This window comes from Artemia franciscana, chromosome 12 (assembly GCF_032884065.1).
Source record: "Artemia franciscana chromosome 12, ASM3288406v1, whole genome shotgun sequence".
NCBI lineage: Eukaryota > Metazoa > Arthropoda > Branchiopoda > Anostraca > Artemiidae > Artemia > Artemia franciscana.
The window spans coordinates 707,533-726,035 of NC_088874.1; the positions used below are offsets into that span (position 1 = coordinate 707,533).

At 35.6% G+C, this 18,503-nt stretch overlaps 1 protein-coding gene across 3 annotated transcripts in view; it reads left to right on the top strand.

The window, feature by feature from the left end:
* Positions 1-18,503, top strand: part of LOC136033548 (metabotropic glycine receptor-like) — a 129,131-nt gene that overhangs the window by 24,821 nt on the left and 85,807 nt on the right. For 2 of the 3 annotated variants that reach the window (XM_065714289.1, XM_065714290.1), the window contains exons 3-5: positions 506-574; positions 14,105-14,217; positions 16,565-16,812. In XM_065714289.1, coding sequence (XP_065570361.1) covers positions 506-574; positions 14,105-14,217; positions 16,565-16,812 — 430 coding nt within the window. The remainder of the gene's footprint in view (positions 1-505; positions 575-14,104; positions 14,218-16,564; positions 16,813-18,503) is intronic. The other variant, XM_065714291.1, reaches the window with a different exon arrangement.

Consider the following 18,503-nt stretch of genomic DNA (forward strand, 5'->3'; position numbering starts at 1 on the left):
CACACGTTTTAAAAAGTTTTTAAAAAGCAATCGGCTGGATGTCGTTCATAGCAGTTTCTTTTTTTCAGCTATCAAAAAAAAAGAAAAAAAAAGAAGTGGGTAGCATCAATAAACAGCGACATAAAAAGAAGGGAAACACTAAAAAATGCAAATAAAACAGATCAAAAGAAATCATTATGTGAGAAAAGACCTTCCCTCGAACCCCTAACATCATAAAATTCCTAGAAACAATTTTTAAATAAAAGTTTAAAATTTTGATACACTTTCGGCTTAATGAACCGACCGTAGAGGGGAATTCCAAGGCAAGCATATGCATTTGGTCACATGACATGCTAAGTTGTGAAACATGGCTCAAATTTAAGACTAGAAGCATTCCTAGTCGAATAATCAGAATAAAGCAAGTTAGGCTAAAAAAGTTTGTTGTTTATTTTGTTGAAGTTATTCATTCATTTAGAGTTATAGTTTATTTTATTATATTTGTGTTAAGTCATATTGATGGTTCTAGATCATTGCTTTAACACCATGGTTCATGCTGGAATTCATGCTCCTTGGATCACTCCTCTTGTATGCATTGGTAAGTTCTCGTATGTTCTGTTTTAACTGTTTTTTTAACCACTTTCATGAAACATGAAAAACATGATGTTCACTGCTTTTGCTTCCCTTTTTGTACTTTTAGTCAACATTTTTTCATTCAATTTATTTAGTGATTAAAACGTCAAAGTGAAACATCACAATACTCAGAACCTGTTGAACTTACCAGTATTATGATTGTCCAGCAATTAGAGAAAACCTGTTTCAGAGGCAGCGCTATATTGTCAATAGTAAAGGCCACACGGCTCCAGTGTTTTATTATTTATGTATTTATTTGTTTACTTTTTTGCCAGAGGTGCTTCACATGGAAGGAGTCGTCGTATAAACTTCAAAAGGGGCTCATTCGATTGGAACTCGGAAGTTCTAATGCCCTTTTTAAGAGTCGAAAGTAATTGGAGGGCAACTGTCCCCCCTCACGCCCCTTTTCCCAATACATCCAATGACAATTTTGAAATAGCCATTTTGTTAAGAATAGTTCAACGATCATATACCAAAAACTCTGGTGTCGACAAAACCTTCCAGAGCCTGAGGCAGGCGTTGTAAGTTATTCCCTGTGGACATATATAGTCCTTATAGAGGATATGCTCGTATAAATTTCAGAGAGTGCTCATTTGCTTCGAAATTGAAAGTTCTAGTTAACTTTTGAAGAGTCGAAAGAGATCATTGTATAACTAGTCCCCCCCCGAACCCCTTTCCTCCCAAGCTCAACTGATAAAAATCCTGAGATAGCCATTTTATCAAGAATAGTTCAAACATCAGATAATAAAAACTTCAGGGTCGACAAAACCCTTCAGGTTCCAGGGGCAGGCGTTGTAAGCTACATCATGGTTCTTATAGAAGGGATGCACAAATGAACTTCAGAGAGGGCTCATTTCACTAGAAATTGAAAGTTCTAGTTCACTTTTTAAGAGTTAAAAAAGCACAACTAGTCCCCTCCCCCCGCGCACTTTTTCCCAAACACTTACGATAAAAATTTTGAGTTAGCCATTTTGTTAAAGACAGTTCAAACATCACATAACAAAAACTCCGGGGGTCGACAAAGCATTCCAGACCTGGGGGCATGAGTTTTAAGCTATGCCCCTCGGGGCATATATGGTTATTATTGAGAGGATGCTCGTATAAACTTCAGAGAGGGCTCATTTGATCAAAATCGAGAGTTCTAGTTCAATTTTAAGAGTCCAAAGAGATCAGAGGGCATCTAGCCCCCTTATCACGCCCTTTTCCCCCAAACCCATCTGATAAAACTTTGGAGGGCTCAATTTCTAGTTCACATTTAAAGAGACTAAAGGGGATCTAGCCCCCAAGCCCTTTTTTCCCCAAACCCATCTATAAAATTTGGATAGCCATTTTGTTACAAATAGTTCCACTATATGATAATAAAAACTCCAGAGTCAGCACGAGCCCCCAGAGCCCGAGGCAAGTGTTCTAAGTTATGCCCAGAGGGCATATAAAGTTCTTATATAAAGGTAGGTCGTTTAAACCTCAGAGATGGCTCATTTAACTGGAAATTAAAAGTTCTAGTTGCTTTTTTAGTCAAAGGGAATCAGAGGGCAACCCCCCAACACCCTCTTTTCCACAAATGCATCCCATCAAAATTTTGAGATTGCCAGTTTGTTTGAAATAGTTCAACGATCAGATAACCAAACTTCGAGGTCAAAATCCCCCCCTAGAGCTTGGGGGAAGGGCTGTTACTTATGTCATGTGGGCATATAAAGATGAAATTTTGAAACTTCAAAAACAGCTCATTCGATTGGAAATTGAAAAAGCCGGTGCCCTTTCCGAAGTGACTTGGGGGCAACTAACCCCCTCCCACGCCGACCATTTCTCCAAGCACATCAATAAAACTTTGAGATAGCTATTTCGTCCAATGTAATTGAAAGGCCTGGAAATTATGTCTTTGAGGATGACCCACACCCCCCATCCGCCCTCGGGGCAAGGGTTGTAAGTTATGTCCTGGGGGAATATAAGGTGTATACAAAAAAAGTGATCGTATAAATTTCGGAGAAGGTTCACAAGGGCAACAAGCTTTCCCCCCACGCCTATGAATTCCCATACTAGACCTAATCAAATTTTGAGATAGCCAGTGTGGAAATTATGTCTTTGATATACCTCATACCTTCACAGGAACAGAACATAATTTGCGCTTTACTAAACAAAATGGCTGTGGATTGTTATTTTAGAATGCATATATTGATATATATTCCTTGAAGTTTTGATAACTTTTAATTTATTAAACTTAAAAAATTTAAAATATTTTAAACGTAGTCATGCAATAAACAGCCAATTCAAACTCAAAACGATCAAAAATTAAGATGACTAGGGCTGATAACCCCTATGCCTTCTCAAGACCAGAAAACAATTTGCACTTTACTGAAAGCAAAATACGTTTTAGATGTTTTCACCTTTCTAACTTTCATAAATGAAAAATTATCAAAATCTTAACGAAAAAATGTCAGTATGTTTCCATTTAAAACCTTAACAAACAAATGTTTGTCAATTTAACTGACAATTCATGGTTATGAGTTTGTTTGTATTTTCAGTAAAGCACAAATCGTGTTCTGGTCTTGATAAGGCATAGGGGTTATAAGCCCTACTCATTTTAATTTTTGCTCGTTTTGAGTTTGACTCAGGTATTTATTGTAATTTCTGTTCGTTTTGGGTCTTATTTATTTATTGATAGTAATCTGAGGTAGTTTTACGCTTGAAAGATTATTTGACATTATTTTTCTTGTCTTAATGGCTTGACTATTATTTTCTTAGCTTAATGGAGCTCATAACTTTTCTTTTAAAAAGTCTTCTTGTGAAAAAAGTGTTTTTCAATTAATTTCAGTGAAAAAGCCGGCTTGATAATCGCCAATAACAGGAATGGTGAGTTCTTGGGTAATAAAGGAGGACCTTAGACAGGACTTTAGTTTGGTGGTCTAGTTTGGTGAACTGCATGCCATTTAGTAAAATGGTATGAAATATATACACTGTGAAGCCATATTTTCTGTGAAGTATGTGAGTGACTATGAATTTTCAGGTGTGAAAACTCTATTAGATTACATAAGATATTTTTATAGATTTATTACAGATTACTATAGATTAGTATAGATTATTGTTTTCTTTGATCAGCTTTAAACACATACATTTTCACAAAAAATTTTTGATACCATATTTATTGTCTCATATAAAATTAGAAAAACCTGACGCTCCTTAAACTTTTACTGAGTCTCTTCTTCTAAGGTCACTAATTAATTAATTAATTTTTTGAATCAAAGGGAACACATCCCCCCTACACCCTCTTTTCCACAAATGCATCCCATCAAAATTTTGAGAGTTTCAGTTTCTTTGAAATAGTCCAACGATCAGATAATAAAACTTCGAGGTCAACATCCCCCCTCTCTAGAGCTTGGGGGAAGGGTTGTTACTTATGTCCTGTGGGCATATAAATATGACATTTTGAGATATCCATTTACTGTCGAAGAAACTTCAGAAACAGCTCATTCGATTGGAAATTGAAAGAGCCGGTGCCCTTTTCAATAGTTGGAAGTGACTTGAGGGCAACTAACCCCCTCCCACGCCCACCATTTCTTCAAGCACATTAATAAACTTTTGAGATAGCTATTTCGTCCAATGTAATTGAAAGGCCTGGAAATTATGTCTTTGAGGATGACACACACCCCCCATCCGCCCTCGGGGCAAGGGTTGTAAGTTATGTCCTGGGGGCATATAAGGTGTATACAGAAAAGGTGATCGTATAGATTTCGGAGGAGAATCACAAGGGCAACAAGCTTTTCCCCCACGCCTATGAAATCCCATACTACACCTAATCAAATTTTGAGATAGCCAGTGTGGAAATTATATCTTTGATATACCTCATACCTTCTCAGGAACAGAACATAATTTGCGCTTTACTAAACAAAATGGCTGTGGATTGTTGTTTTAGAATGCATATACGGATATATATTCCTTGAAGTTTTGATAACTTTTAATTTATTAAACTTTAAAAATTTAAAATATTTTAAACGTAGTCATGCAATAAACAACCAATTCAAACTCAAAACGATCAAAAATTAAGATGACTAGGGCTGATAACCCCTATGCCTTCTCAAGACCAGAAAACAATTTGCACTTTACTGAAAACAAAATACGTTTAAATGTTTTCACCTTTCTAACTTTCATAAATGAAAAATTATCAAAATCTTAACAAAAAATGCCAGTATATTTCCATTTAAAACCTCAACGAACAAATGTCAGTATTTGTCAATTTAACTGACAATTCATGGTCATGTGTTTGTTTGTATTTCCGGTAAAGCACAAATTGTGTTCTGATCTTGAGAAGGCATAGGGGTTATAAGCCCTACTCATTTTAATTTTTGCACGTTTCGAGTTTGACTCAGCTATTTATTGTAATTTCTGTTCGTTTTGGGTCTTATTTATTTATTGATAGTAATCTGAGGTAGCTTTACGCTTGGAAGATTATTTGACATTATTTTTATTGGCTTAATGGCTTGAATATTATTTTCTTGGCTTAACGGAGCTCATAACTTTTCTTTTAAAAAGTCGTCTTGTGATAAAAAGTGTTTTTTAATTAATTTCAGTTAAAAAGCCGGCCTGATATTCGCCAATAACAGGAATGGTGAGTTCTTGGGTTCTATAAAGGAGGACCTTAGCCAGGACATTAGTTTGGTGGTCTAGTTTGGTGAACTGCATGCAATTTAGTAAAATGGTATGAAATACACACACTGTGAAGCCATATTTTCAGCTATACAGTATGGGAGTGACTATGAATTTTCAGGCGTGAAAACTTTATTAATTACATAAGATAATTTTATAGATTTATGACAGATTACAATAGATTAGTATAGATCATTGTTTTCTTTGATCAGCCTCAAACACATACATTTTCATAAAAATGTTTGATACTATATTTATTGTCTCATATAAAATTAGAAAAACCTGACACTCTTTAATCTTGGACTGAGTCTCTTCTTCTAAGGTCACTAATTAATTAATAAGCGTCATTAGTGTCTAATAACACTTCCTTGTACAAAGGGGACAAGAAGTCGACAAAAAAACTCTCCACGAAAGATGACGCTACTCAGAAACAACAATATGATTTATTGTGGCGTTTCTTTTCTCAAGATTAAGTACGATCCAAGGCTGAAGGTTAATTGTTCTCCCGTCCTTTTCTCTTCTTTTCTTTGTTAAGAGAAAGGTATTATCCGTTACTAGGATGCAACATATCCACGGACCAGCATGAAGATGATTTTTCTTTGCTATATTTAGGTTTCTGTATTCCAATTAAAATTGTAGTTGAACATTAAGATCTTTCTTTTTATTAGCAAGAATTGTTAGTCAACTACTTTTTCAATTAAATTTTTAATTTATTTTAACTAATTTTAACTAATTATAACCGTTAGGTTAATTATTTGTCAACTACTTGTAGGATGATCAAAAAAGTATTCACAAAAAAGTAAACAAGGGCCAGTAATGGTGTTTTTCATAAAAGCTAGTTCGTGGCAAGATAAATGGTAAAGTTACCATAAGCAATTCCAAACAAGCTTCAATAAAAACAACATTCCATTGGATTATATTCCATTTGATGATTTACAGCACTAAAATTCGAAAAATATAAAGGTGGAGCATAAAAAGCATAGAGTACAAAAAGGATATATGTGCATCAATTTAATTTTAAAAAGTGAGGTTGGAAAAATTAGGGATTTTGCAATGCATAAATATTTATTTAGGACTAAACTACGGCCAGTTATGCATTACAAATGTATGCTTTGGGGTTTTAGAGAAAGTGAGGAGTTAGAGAGAATGCAAAGGAATTATTTTAAGAGAGTTTTTCGGGTCCATAAATCTACTCACAACATCCTTCAATTGCACACACCCTGGCTTTCAAAAATAAGAGGAAATATTTAAAAAAAAACCTCTTGTTCAAGCAGGTGGTAGCTTCTTTTCACTGTAACTGCCAGTAATCGCGGGACCTGTAAACAGCATTCTCTAGAAAAATGGCCTAAACTAACTAATTGACGTCAATAGAACTCGCTTTTTCATCAACTGAGAGCTTTGAAGAAAATCTTGATAATTTTATTAACAATGAGACAGTTGCCGACCAGCACCAGCAGCAGCACCAGCAGCACCGCCAAAACAAGAAAAAGTTTGATCAAAAGTTTGAACAAGTGTTGTAGACTTATTAAGTCATTCTTATCGTGAGAAATTTCACAGACTCTTAACCTACCTTGCTGAAAAAGAACATGTTACAATTTGATGACAAAAAGAGTAGGGCTATCATCCACGTCCTAACCTACAATCTAGTTGATTTGCTATCACATTTAATTGAAAATCGTAAAAGAATTGAATCTTTTTATAGTCATTTGTATAAAATTCTGAAGTCAGCAAACTTCCCAAAATGTCTTAAGTACAAATATTTTAAATCGATTAAAGGAACATGGTTAAATATCAAAAGAGGTTTACAGATCATTTTTTGAAAATACTAGTACACCAAGCGGAGTGATGATTTAAAAAGCATCAGACGAAGGTGTCTTAATATTAGTGCATCACCTATTAGTATGCAAGAGGGCAAGAGGGCACTTCCTACTGTGCTTACGATCAAAATGGTGCAAGCTTTGAAAAGTGTTTATGAAAATATTGGTGAAGCTGGAAGTTTAAATTCCCCCACCACGCAAACTGCTGGGGATACGTGTACCGAGTCTGGCACTACCCATTTTTCGTTAGAAGTTATTTACCTGGATGTTATTTGATGACAGAATGGGGAGCAAGCAGGTTCTCTCTGCTAAACCTTATATACCGGGCTAACAAAGCTGGACACAGATCCGAAGATATTGCGAAGAAAACGGTACAATTCTTCAAGCCGGAAGCTATATTTCAGGCCAAGAAACTATTATGGTCTCTTGCCAGTGTTCTTACGCGCGTGACCGAAAGACATAATCATCAGGACAATGTCCTGGACTTGATCCGAGTTTTGAGAAGCTGTGACGAAAAAATCCTCTCCCTCCCTCGTTTCGCAATATTTAAACCCGATGAGGTTCCTATACTCTCCGATGAAGTAACGCTACCCTCACGAGGAATTTGTAGAACACTAAAAAGAAAAACTAAACAAAAGTTTTCACCTATATTATAATTAAATAAAAAAAAAAACTAGGTTTCTTTTTTTAACTGAAAGTAAGGAGCGACATTAAAACTTAAAACGAACAGAAATTACTCCGTAAATGAAAGGGGCTTTTCCACCTCAACACCCCGCTCTTTACACTAAAGTTTTTTTACTGTTTTAAAGAGAATAGTTAAGAGAAAGAGAAGAGCGAGGCGTTGAGGAGATATAGCTCCTTTCATATACGGAGTAATTTCTGTCCGTTTTAAGTTTTAATGTTGCTCCTTACTTTCATTTAAAAAAACTTATTTTTTTTATTTAATTAACAAAGAAGTAACGATGCGCCACAAGATGATAAACAGCCTAGAAATGTGCTAGTCAGGACTTTTAAAGGATCCATCAGAAGGGGGACAATATGTTTAAATTTTATTTAGCCATACATATTTAAAATTACCTCAAATAAACTGATTTGTGATGCCCTCTATATTTGTAGAATTATGAAAAACTGGTACTTTACATAAAAATTTACTTTACTGAAAGCCGAGCTTGTTTGATTTTTTCTTGTTTGTTGCTTGTATGAAAGTCTTTTGTTTTGAAAAGACTGCTTAAGGTCCTTCTTGTTCCTGGAACATTTTGTTTTTTCCATTGGTTTTATGTCAATAGGGAATATTATTCAAAGGAATTGTACACCCGACAAATCAACAAGTAGATTTTGTTAACACAGCTCACATTCTTCCCTATAATTATTAATTTGCGCTTGACTAGATATACATTATTTACAGACATTGCATATTGACAGTGTCATTTCACAAGTGTGCCAGCGATGTTTATTGACTTTGTTGGATCGACAAAGAAAACATTTAGAGGGCTTGATAATGAAGTGGGACAGTATTTGTATTTTCTTTGTCATTTCCTTTGTTGTGATACTCTGACATAAAACCCGTTCTTTGGCTCATCAAAGCAAAGTCGTATTCAGGGAAGGAACTAGGGGGTTTGCACTACTCCCCCTAAAAAAATTTTTCTGACTCTTATAAACGTAATCAAAGTGCATAAAACACATTTTGTTACGTTTCTTATAGTTTTTCTACTACCCCCGCACCAACTGAACAAAAAATCCTGGGCAAACCCCTTCATCAAAGGACTTCGATTTTAGTTCTTTCTGCTCAGATAATCGTTTTTGTTTCATCAAAGTGCTAAGATCTTACAGCTCACTGCCGAATAGAATGTCGAAGAGAGAAGTGTAAGGATAATCTCATCGAAGTCCTTAGATCAGCCATCAAAGCAGAACGATTAAAGATGTTTGCGAAAGAATGGCCTAAGAAGGAAGCTCAGAGTCTACAGACTGTCTTTAATTTTGTGTGTGTCAATAAATGCAAGATTTAAGTTCTATGATGAGTCAGAGATCGGACCTATAGTTGGACGGTGGCTAAAAATTCATGAAAATATAGATTGGTGGGTAATGTATTTGTAAAAATTTACGGAGAGGGATTTGTAGTTTTTCACTTTTTGAATAAGAATACCCAAAAAAGGAGTTTTTCAATGAAAATACCAAAAAATAGAATTTCCAAAAATCGAGGAAGAGTAAGGAAACCTTGTGAGGGGGGACTGGGGGTTTAATGTTTTGATGTTTCCCCATATTTTGTGTTTGCGAAAGAATGGCCTAAGATAGGAAGCTCAGATTCCACAGATTGTCTTAAATTTTTTGTGTGTCAATATATGTAGGATTTAAGTTCTTTGATGAGTCAGAGATCGGGCCTATAGTTGGACGGTGGCTAAAAATTCATGAAAATATAGATTGGGGGGTAATGTATTTGTAAAAATTTATGGAGAGGGATTTGTTGTTTGTCACTTTTTGAATAAGAACACCCAAAAAAGGCGTTTTCCAATGAAAATACCGAAAAATAGAATTTCCAAAAATCTAGGAAGGGTAAGGAAACCTTGTGGGGGGACTGGGGGTTTAATGTTTTGATATTTCCCCTTATTATTTGGATATGTAGGATGATGTAAAACTAGTCCTTTACTGAAAACTGAGGTTGCTTGAGCATTTAAAATTATTTAAAAGGTGCGCTAAATTTAATCATAAATTTAGAAAAATATTGAGAATAGTAAAAAATATACTTCTATTTTCGGCAAGCTCTGTCTTTCTAAGGACTTTGTTAGCGATATTAAGAACTTTTTGCTTCCAAAAATCTTTTTTTTTTTCACTGATTCTTTGTCAATAAGGAATTTTCATCGAAGGATCTGTACATCAGACCAATCCAAAAGTCGATTTTATTGATACAACTCAGGTTCTTCCTTACAACTCTCAGCTTGCTTTCGTCAGTTTGTGTTTTCAGTAGAGCTCTAGTTTTTCAAAATTCTACAAATACACGAAAATAGCAAGTCAGTTTATTTGAGATAGTTTTGTTGGTATGTGCTGGATAATTTTTTTTTTTTTTTTTAAGTTTCAACTTCCCTCTTTAATTCTGTCAAGGAAACTTTTGTTTTTTAAACTAATTTTTGTCGACGAAGCCAAGGAACTCTTCAAAATTTTAACGGCTTTCCAAAAAAAGAACTAGTATTTCCTGGGTTATTGTATATTACCTCTTCTATTTCCAATATAAGAAGAAAATTAAAATTGTTGTATCATGTCTTGTATCAGTCAAGTTTTGTAAATTATTGCCAAAAATAGGAACCTTTCTGGCAATTCTTGTCTTCTTTTGCGAATTTTTAAGATATGACGGTTTTCCTCTGAGGGTAGTTTTTGCTGACAAATCAATACATGTCTTTCATGTTAAGTGGCACCCTGGGCAGGGGTATACCAGGGAGGGTCTCAGCGTCTACTTTCCTTCCCGACAAAATCCCAAATCTCCCTGAGTTTCAAGACATTTCAGTCAAATCACAAAAGTGGAAAGTATTTCTTCTTGTATCATTTGCATATTAAAACATTTCTACGCACGTGCTTAATCCAAAGACTTATATTATTTCTATTGTAAAGTAATGTTTATGAACGATATTTTATAAATTTGGTTTAAATATGTTTTACTGGTGGTTTTACTGGTGTTTAACGATGCAGGTATAGGAGTTATTTTTGTAGGGAAATTGGTTTTCAATATGGTCACTAATTATTCTGACTATATCCAAAACATTCTCCGAAGGCAGTAGAGTACAAACTTTATTGTCAATCCTAAGCCTCCGTCCTTCACGTTTAATTTGAACAAATGCTTAATCATTGGTATCAATTCCAAGCAGGAGTACCGTGTCCCCTAGATGCCACCCAGGTTTAAAAATACTTTTTTGGGTATATTTTTATTGAAAAATTTATTTTTGGGTATTGTTAGTGAACAAAATTGAGAAAACAGCAAATCTACCTCCTTATATATCGTAAAATACATTTAATCTCCGTAATTTCTGTATGGAGAATTTTCCAAAAATTATAAATTCTAAGAAATAATGAAATTATAAATTCTAAGAAAGTATAACATTATTACCTTTTTAGACGTAATACCTTAAACTAGGCATCCTAAGTTTATTCCTGTTTGAATGTTTATTTTATTCATTATTACTTTTCTAATTCAGTAACTTTTTAGTCTAAGATTTGTATTCTCACTATGTGGGAGGCAATTGTGCCAAATTCTAACACATTACGGGGTACCATCTTCTTGTTTAAGATATAGCAATGCGATGCGTCAGCAGGTGGCACAATAAATATTATCTAAGATTTGTAATATCACTAGAGGGAAGGCACTTGTGCTGAATCCTATCCCACTATGGGTACCGCCTACAATATTGAAGATGTAGTAATGAGTTACGTTGGAAGGTGGCGCCGTTCCCCGTCTAATTATACATGGCAGATGATTAATAGGTTTTGTTGGGCTAGTCACCCGGTAAGGCTTCTTTACCTGATTATGATTGACAGTAATAAAAAGCCTCAGACCAAACAGCTCTTTTGCAGAGGACCTGTAGCATGTCTTCCGACCATCCAAGTGATCCGACCCACGATAGTCCACAGCGATGTACGTGTTATCACGATTAAAGTTTGACCAGCTCTTATATTTAGGGAGCTCGATCAAACCATCCTCATGTGCATTACTCAGACCAAACTAAACCATGAAATACAGAGCAGTGAGGACGCCATACATGCTCCTCAGGTAAGATCTTGAACGTAGTGACGGCGCTAATTACGGAGGAGAAAATGTTGCTGTTTATCTACTGAGCCATATACCATATTCATACCTAAATATACCAGATTCACCAGGCAATGAAGCTCTGTGGGTTAGAACGACCCTCCCAAATAAGTTCGAGATCGTTTTTACCGTGTATAACCGTCAAGCCTGCCACATTAATAGCCATCTTGAAGTCTCCCTCGAATATATTCGGGGCAAGTACGCTAAGTCTGCCATTATCCTCCATGGAGACTTCAACGTCCATCATAGAGTGTGCCTTTGCATAAAAAACACTGATAATGAGGGATCAGACTTATATGATCTATCTCTCTCAAACGGACTGGAATAACTTGTCAATTTTTACACGCATCACGGCCCAAACAGCTCACCTCATATTGACCTCTTCCTGATAGATCGCCTTGACTCTTTTAAGGCAGACGTTCATGCTTTCAAAAGTGACCGCGTTGCTGCCACTGCACGTGAAAACTTCCGTATTCCGCCTCAAATAATAAATGAGCGAACAATCTAGCAATTCAAAAGAAGTGATTGGGATTGTTTGGAAAATACTCTTTGTTCTCAGAAGTGGAGAGCCTTTCTCCTTTAAGGCCCAGGCAAAGCTGCAGAGATATACCATCAGGCTATAAAATACTGTCAAAAAACATATCCCTATAAAGTAAACCAGGTGTCTAGTAAGGACAAACCTTGGTTCAACACCCAGTGCAAGAAGGGTATCCGAGCAAAGCAAAAGGCATACAAGCTATGATTACTTTCAAAGAGTAAAGATGATCGAAAGGACTGCAAAGATCCAGTCCATGCGATTCATCAGCCACGATTTTATTATAAGCAGAAATTTGCCACCAAGCTTCAACATGCTTCGACAAATAGTCAACGTCTCATAGATTTTATGCAGGAGAGGTGGCTAATGGGCCTACAAGTGACAATGCTCGTTGGATCAGCCTCTGGCTTTAGGTTAGGTATAATATGGGTGGACTTCCACGTTTGTGGGGAGGTTCTGGAGTGCAAGCATATCCAGAAGAGCAATGACAAAGGTCCAGATAGTTCGCCATTGCAGGATTTATAGAAAACATTTGATATATTGTCAGGAACTTTGGCTTTGGTCACATCAAGATGCCGCAAAATGTAAAGGATCTTAGGAGGATAAAAAGTCACACGATCCAGGACAGTTTGTACTTCACTATCATCATTGTCCGGACTCGAGAAATCAGCAGAAGCCTTAGAAACCGTTTCAGCCTTTGCCTGTAGAACATCTACTAAAGTTCTTTTAATCAATACATTAAAAATTGTAGTCCCCTTGGATGACGGTAAAGCCAGCTTAACAACTCTTCATCAACTTCGTGAAGAAAACAAAATACGTTTTAAATGTTTTAACTTTTTTACTTTCATAAACTAAAAATTGTCAAAACTTTAAGAAATAAATATCAGTATACATTTATTAAACTGACAATCCAAGGTTATTTGTTTGCTTGTTTTTTCAGTGAAGCGCAAATTATGTTCTGGTCTTGAGAGGACATGGAGGTTATCAGACCTACTCAGGTTAATTTTTGCTCGTTTTAAGTTTGACTTGGCTAGATATTGTAATTTCTGCTTAGATAAAAAATGTCGCAGCAAGCGGACAATAAACTTTTTATGAATAGGTTTAAACTCAACAACTAAAAGTTTTTGGACCAAGTGGTCCATAATGCATTTAAAGTAATAGAAAGGACCTCAATAATAGGGACCAAAAAGGAGAACTTTTTTTCCAAATCTTCTTGATTTGATATCGATAAGTAAGAAAGCCATAAACATCCCAATGAATAGAGCAAATTGAAAAGAAAATATGGTTTCCTCGAATGCGAGGGCTGAAAAAAGGCCAAACTTTTATACCTGTAGTTTCTGTTCATTTGAAGTTTATTTGATTATTCACTTTAATTTCTGTTCATTCTAGGATTCATCGATTCTTGCAGTATTTGTCATCCTTGACCGTTCGCTTGTTCGAATCATTCAGACTAATTTCTGTTCATTACTTCGGTACTGCTCGCTTGTAGTTTTAAACAGCTCTTTACTTTTCTTTGAAAAATTTGGTTTCTTGGAAATCAACCAGCATGAAAATATGTTATTATTTATATTTAGTTATCAGTAGTTATCAAGTATTGACTACAATTTGCACAGGCTTCTCTTTACTTACAGTTTAGCACCAGGAAAGGTTTCAGCAAGATAATATGACTAGTGGTGTCTGAAACAGAGAGTTAAATATTACGTCTTCTTTCAGTATATAATGAAAGTATTCTTCAGTGGGTCAAGGATGCAGTGTCTTCTGGAGCCTTGGATTCGTGAACTAGGATTCGTGGCTTTATATGGAAGTATTGTGATACGACTTTATAGGTATGTTTGACTTAATTTTAGACATCTGATTATAACTGAAAAATGGACGTATATCTAGCATTTAGCTATTACAAAACACATAAATTCTAAAAAACAACTTTACTTAGAATGAAAAACAACGTAATATGGCTAATGTGGTAGCAATTATAATTACTATTACACAATTTATATAGCATATCCATATTATAACTCTAATCCTATATAATATCAATGTAATTAGTAAACTACATGCCTAATTACTAAACAAGTAGTGATTGTAACTTTTTGTATGAACCTCTGATAAATAAAAGTCTTTAAAAGGTAAAGAAAACGGGTAAATTCTGTTTCTACCCCTCTCTCCCCCTCTTTGTTTCTCTCCCTCTCTGTCTATCTCTCTCTATCTTTATTTTTCTCAGTTTTCCTTCAAGGTTATTTCCTATGACATCTCTGATACTTAGATCCAAGGTTCAGGCCTTCAGAGCATTTTTTTTCCTGTCTGACATCCTCAAATGATGATCTGACCATTTTCAAACAGTTCGTGGTAACGAACTGTAGTAAGGAGCGACCCGGCTCAATAGTAACCGAAACTCTAAAAAAGGGAATTTTGATACAAATAAGCTACATCAAAAGAATTGCATTTTAATGCTGATTTTAAAGATATAAGTTTCATCAAGATCAATTATACCCATCAAAAGTTACGAGCCTGAGAAAATTTGCCTCATTTTAGAAAATAGGGAGAAATACCCCCTAAAAGTCATACAATTTTAACGGAAATCACACCATCAGATTTAGAGTATCAGAGAACCTTATTGTAGAAGTTTCAAGCGCCTATCTACAAAAATGTGGAATTTCGCATTTTTCGCCAGAAGACAAATCATGGAGGCGTGTTTATTCGTTTTTTTTGTTTTTTTTTTCCCAGGGATGATCGTATCGACTGAGTGGTCCTAGAATGTCGCGGAAGGGCTAATTCTAACGGAAATTGAAAGTTATAGTGCCCTTTTTAAGTGACCAAAACAGTTGGAGGGCACCCAGGCCCCTCCCGCGCTAATAAGTTTCCCAAAGTCACCGGATCAAAATTCTGAGACAGCCATTGTATTCATCATAGTCGAAAAACCTAATAACTATGTCTTTAGGAACGACTTACTCTCCCGCAGTCCCCGTGGGAGGGGCTGCAAGTTACAAACTTTGACCTTTGTTTACATATAGTAATGGTTATTGGGAAGTGTACAGACGTTTTCAGGGGGATTTTTTTTGGTTTATGGGGGAGAGTTGAAGGGGGTTACGTGGAAGGATATTTCCATGGAGGAACTTCTCATGGGGGAAGAGAATTTCAATGAAGGGGGCGCAGGATTTTCTAGCATTATTTGAAAAAAAAACAATAAAAAAATAAATATGAAAAGTTTTTTCTACTGAAAGTAAGGAGCAGCATTAAAACTTAATATGAATAAAAATTATTACGCGTATGAGGGGTTTACCGCCTTGTAATACCTCATTTTTTACGCTAAAGTATTTTTAGTAATTTCAACTATTTATTCTACGGCCTTTGTGATTCAGAGGTCATTCTTAAGGAATTGGGATATTTAAGCTTTAGTGTAAAGAGCGAGGTACCGACGAGGGATGACCCACTCTTATACGCAATAAAACATACGAAAATAGAAGTTCGTTACGTAAGTTAATTCTTAAGTTACGTAAATTTTTACTAATGAAAACATTCGTAAAAAATTAGAAGTTCTAGTTGCCTTTTTAAGGAACCAAAAAATTGGAGGGCAACTAGGCCTCCTCCCACGCTCCTTTTTTCTCAAAAACTTCCGGTTAAAACTGTGAGAAAGCAATTTAGCCAAAAAAATCATTATGTAAATTCCGTTTTAATTATTTATGTGCGGAGAGCCAAGATCAAAACATGCATTAGTTCAAAACTCCAGAAATTAAATAAAAAACAAGTTTTTTAAATGAAAGTAAGGAGTGACATTAAAACTTAAAACGAACAGAAATTACTTCGTATATGAAAGGGACCCTTTCCTCCTCAACGTCCCGCTCTTTACGCTAAAGTTCTTTACTGTTTTAAAAAGTAAGTTAAGAGACAGAATCAAACTTTAGCTAAAGAGCGAGACTTTGAGGAGGAAAAGTCCCTTCCATATACGAAATAATTTCTGTTCGTTTTAAGTTTTAATGTCGCTCCTTACTTTCATTTAGAAAACTTGTTTTTTTATTTAATTTCCAGTAAAAATGGTCTGAAAAGTTACTAAGTGACAATGCTTATAATTAAGTTGATGAAGAGATATTGATCTTGTGTGTTTTTTTGTTAGAAAAAAACTTTTACTCCCATTAAAGTATTATTTCTTATACAGTTTTTTATTTATTCTTTTAGATATCTCGTTGAATGTAGAACAAGAAAGGCACATAGATGGATAGTGAGAAATCATGATATGCTGAAGTACCTGGGATGTATGTTTTTAGTTACAACTGTTTATTTACTGTCTGGTACTACAAGCAGTATACAATACTGGTGGGAAAAAGTGCAGATAAACATCAGTACAAATAAGACGAATTTGATGAGCAGTGAAACAACAAACCACGAATGCCCAATTTTCTGGTGGCATTTGGTGAATTTCGGAGGTATATAATTTCTTCTGTTTTCAGTATTTTTCCTATTTTATTTTTATTTTATTTTTTACTAGAATTCCCACGGTTGATAGCTCGATAACTTGAGATTCAACGATTTTGAAAAATAGCAGACTTGTATCAAACAGTTCGTGGTAACGAACTGTAGTAAGGAGCGACCCGGCTGAATAGTAACCGAAACTCTAAAAAGTGAAATTTTGATACCAATAGTTACATAAGAAAATTATATTTTAATGCTGATTTTAAATATGTGAGTTTCATCAAGATCAGTTATACCCATCAAAAGTTACGAGCCTGAGAAAATTTGCCTCATTTTAGAAAATAGGGAGAAACACCCCCTAAAAGTCATACAATATCAACGAACATCACACCATCAAATTCAGCGTATCAGAGAATCTTATTGTAAAAGTTTCAAGCTCCTATCTACAAAAATGTGGAATTTCGCATTTTTTGCCAGAAGACAGATCACGGATGCATGTTTATTTGTTTTTTTTTTTAAGTAAGTAAGTACTTTTATTACCCGAAAATTCACTGAAATTACATCGGAGTACGAATGAAAAAGAAAAGAAAATCACACTACGAATATAAGCATAAGTAAGCACACACTATGTACACTAACAAAACTACTGACACATGATAGCTAGCCACGGGTTCGTCCTTCCCTTAGCCTTTTCCAGGAAATTCTCTACTACCCAGTTAATGCAAACTGATGGAACGGACACTCCGTAATTACGCATGATATACGAGTTCTTCGTCCACGGAGGAGGTCTCGGAAGGAACTTTGCGAATCGAAACAACAGAACTCTTACTTTTGTACATTGGGCGGACGACAAATAATTCGAAAAATGTGCTATATACAGTACATGTGGGAGGGCAATGGCATTATACAGTGACGCAAGAAATCTACGGCAGAATCGATGTCTGTTACCAATGATTGATCCGTAAGCAATCCGGATTTTCGCCTCTACGTGTCGTAAAAGCAACGTTCCTGTCGAGTAGAGGCTAGTAAACCAAGGTAGGTAATGCTCTCACGTGGTTTAACAGCTGAATCACCTAAAGGACTTTCTTTCTCATAATACCCCGCGTTGAAGAACAGTACGGCTGATTTAGACACATTAAATGATAAACCTATTTTATTATATTCCCTACTCAAAACATCAAAATTCATCGGTAGTCGATCGGCAGACCTGTTCAAATTAAGCAGGTCGTCAGCATACGCCATCAACGAAACATCGATCCCTTTTGAAACACAAGACGTAGCTACCTGGGCTTTTGCCGGCAGAACGCTATTGTTATACAAAGTCGGAGACACAACTGAGCCTTGCCTGGCCCCTTTACGAACTGGTAAAACAACGGATTCAGTTAGACATGAGGGTATTTTAATTTGCGCTCTAAGGTTATTGTACGTACAATGCGCAACTCTGTGTAAAAGGATCATTCTAACGGAAATTGAAAGTCCTAGTGCCATTTTTAAGTGACCAAAAAATTGGAGGGTACCTAGGCCCCCTCCCACGCTCATTTTTTCCAAAAGCCACTGGATCAAAATTCAGACATGGCCATTTTATTCACCATAGTCGAAAAGCCTAATAACTATGTCTTTAGGGACGACTTACTCACCCGCAGTCCCCGTGGGAGGGGTTGCAAGTTACAAACTTTGACCTGTGTTTACATATAGTAATGGTTAC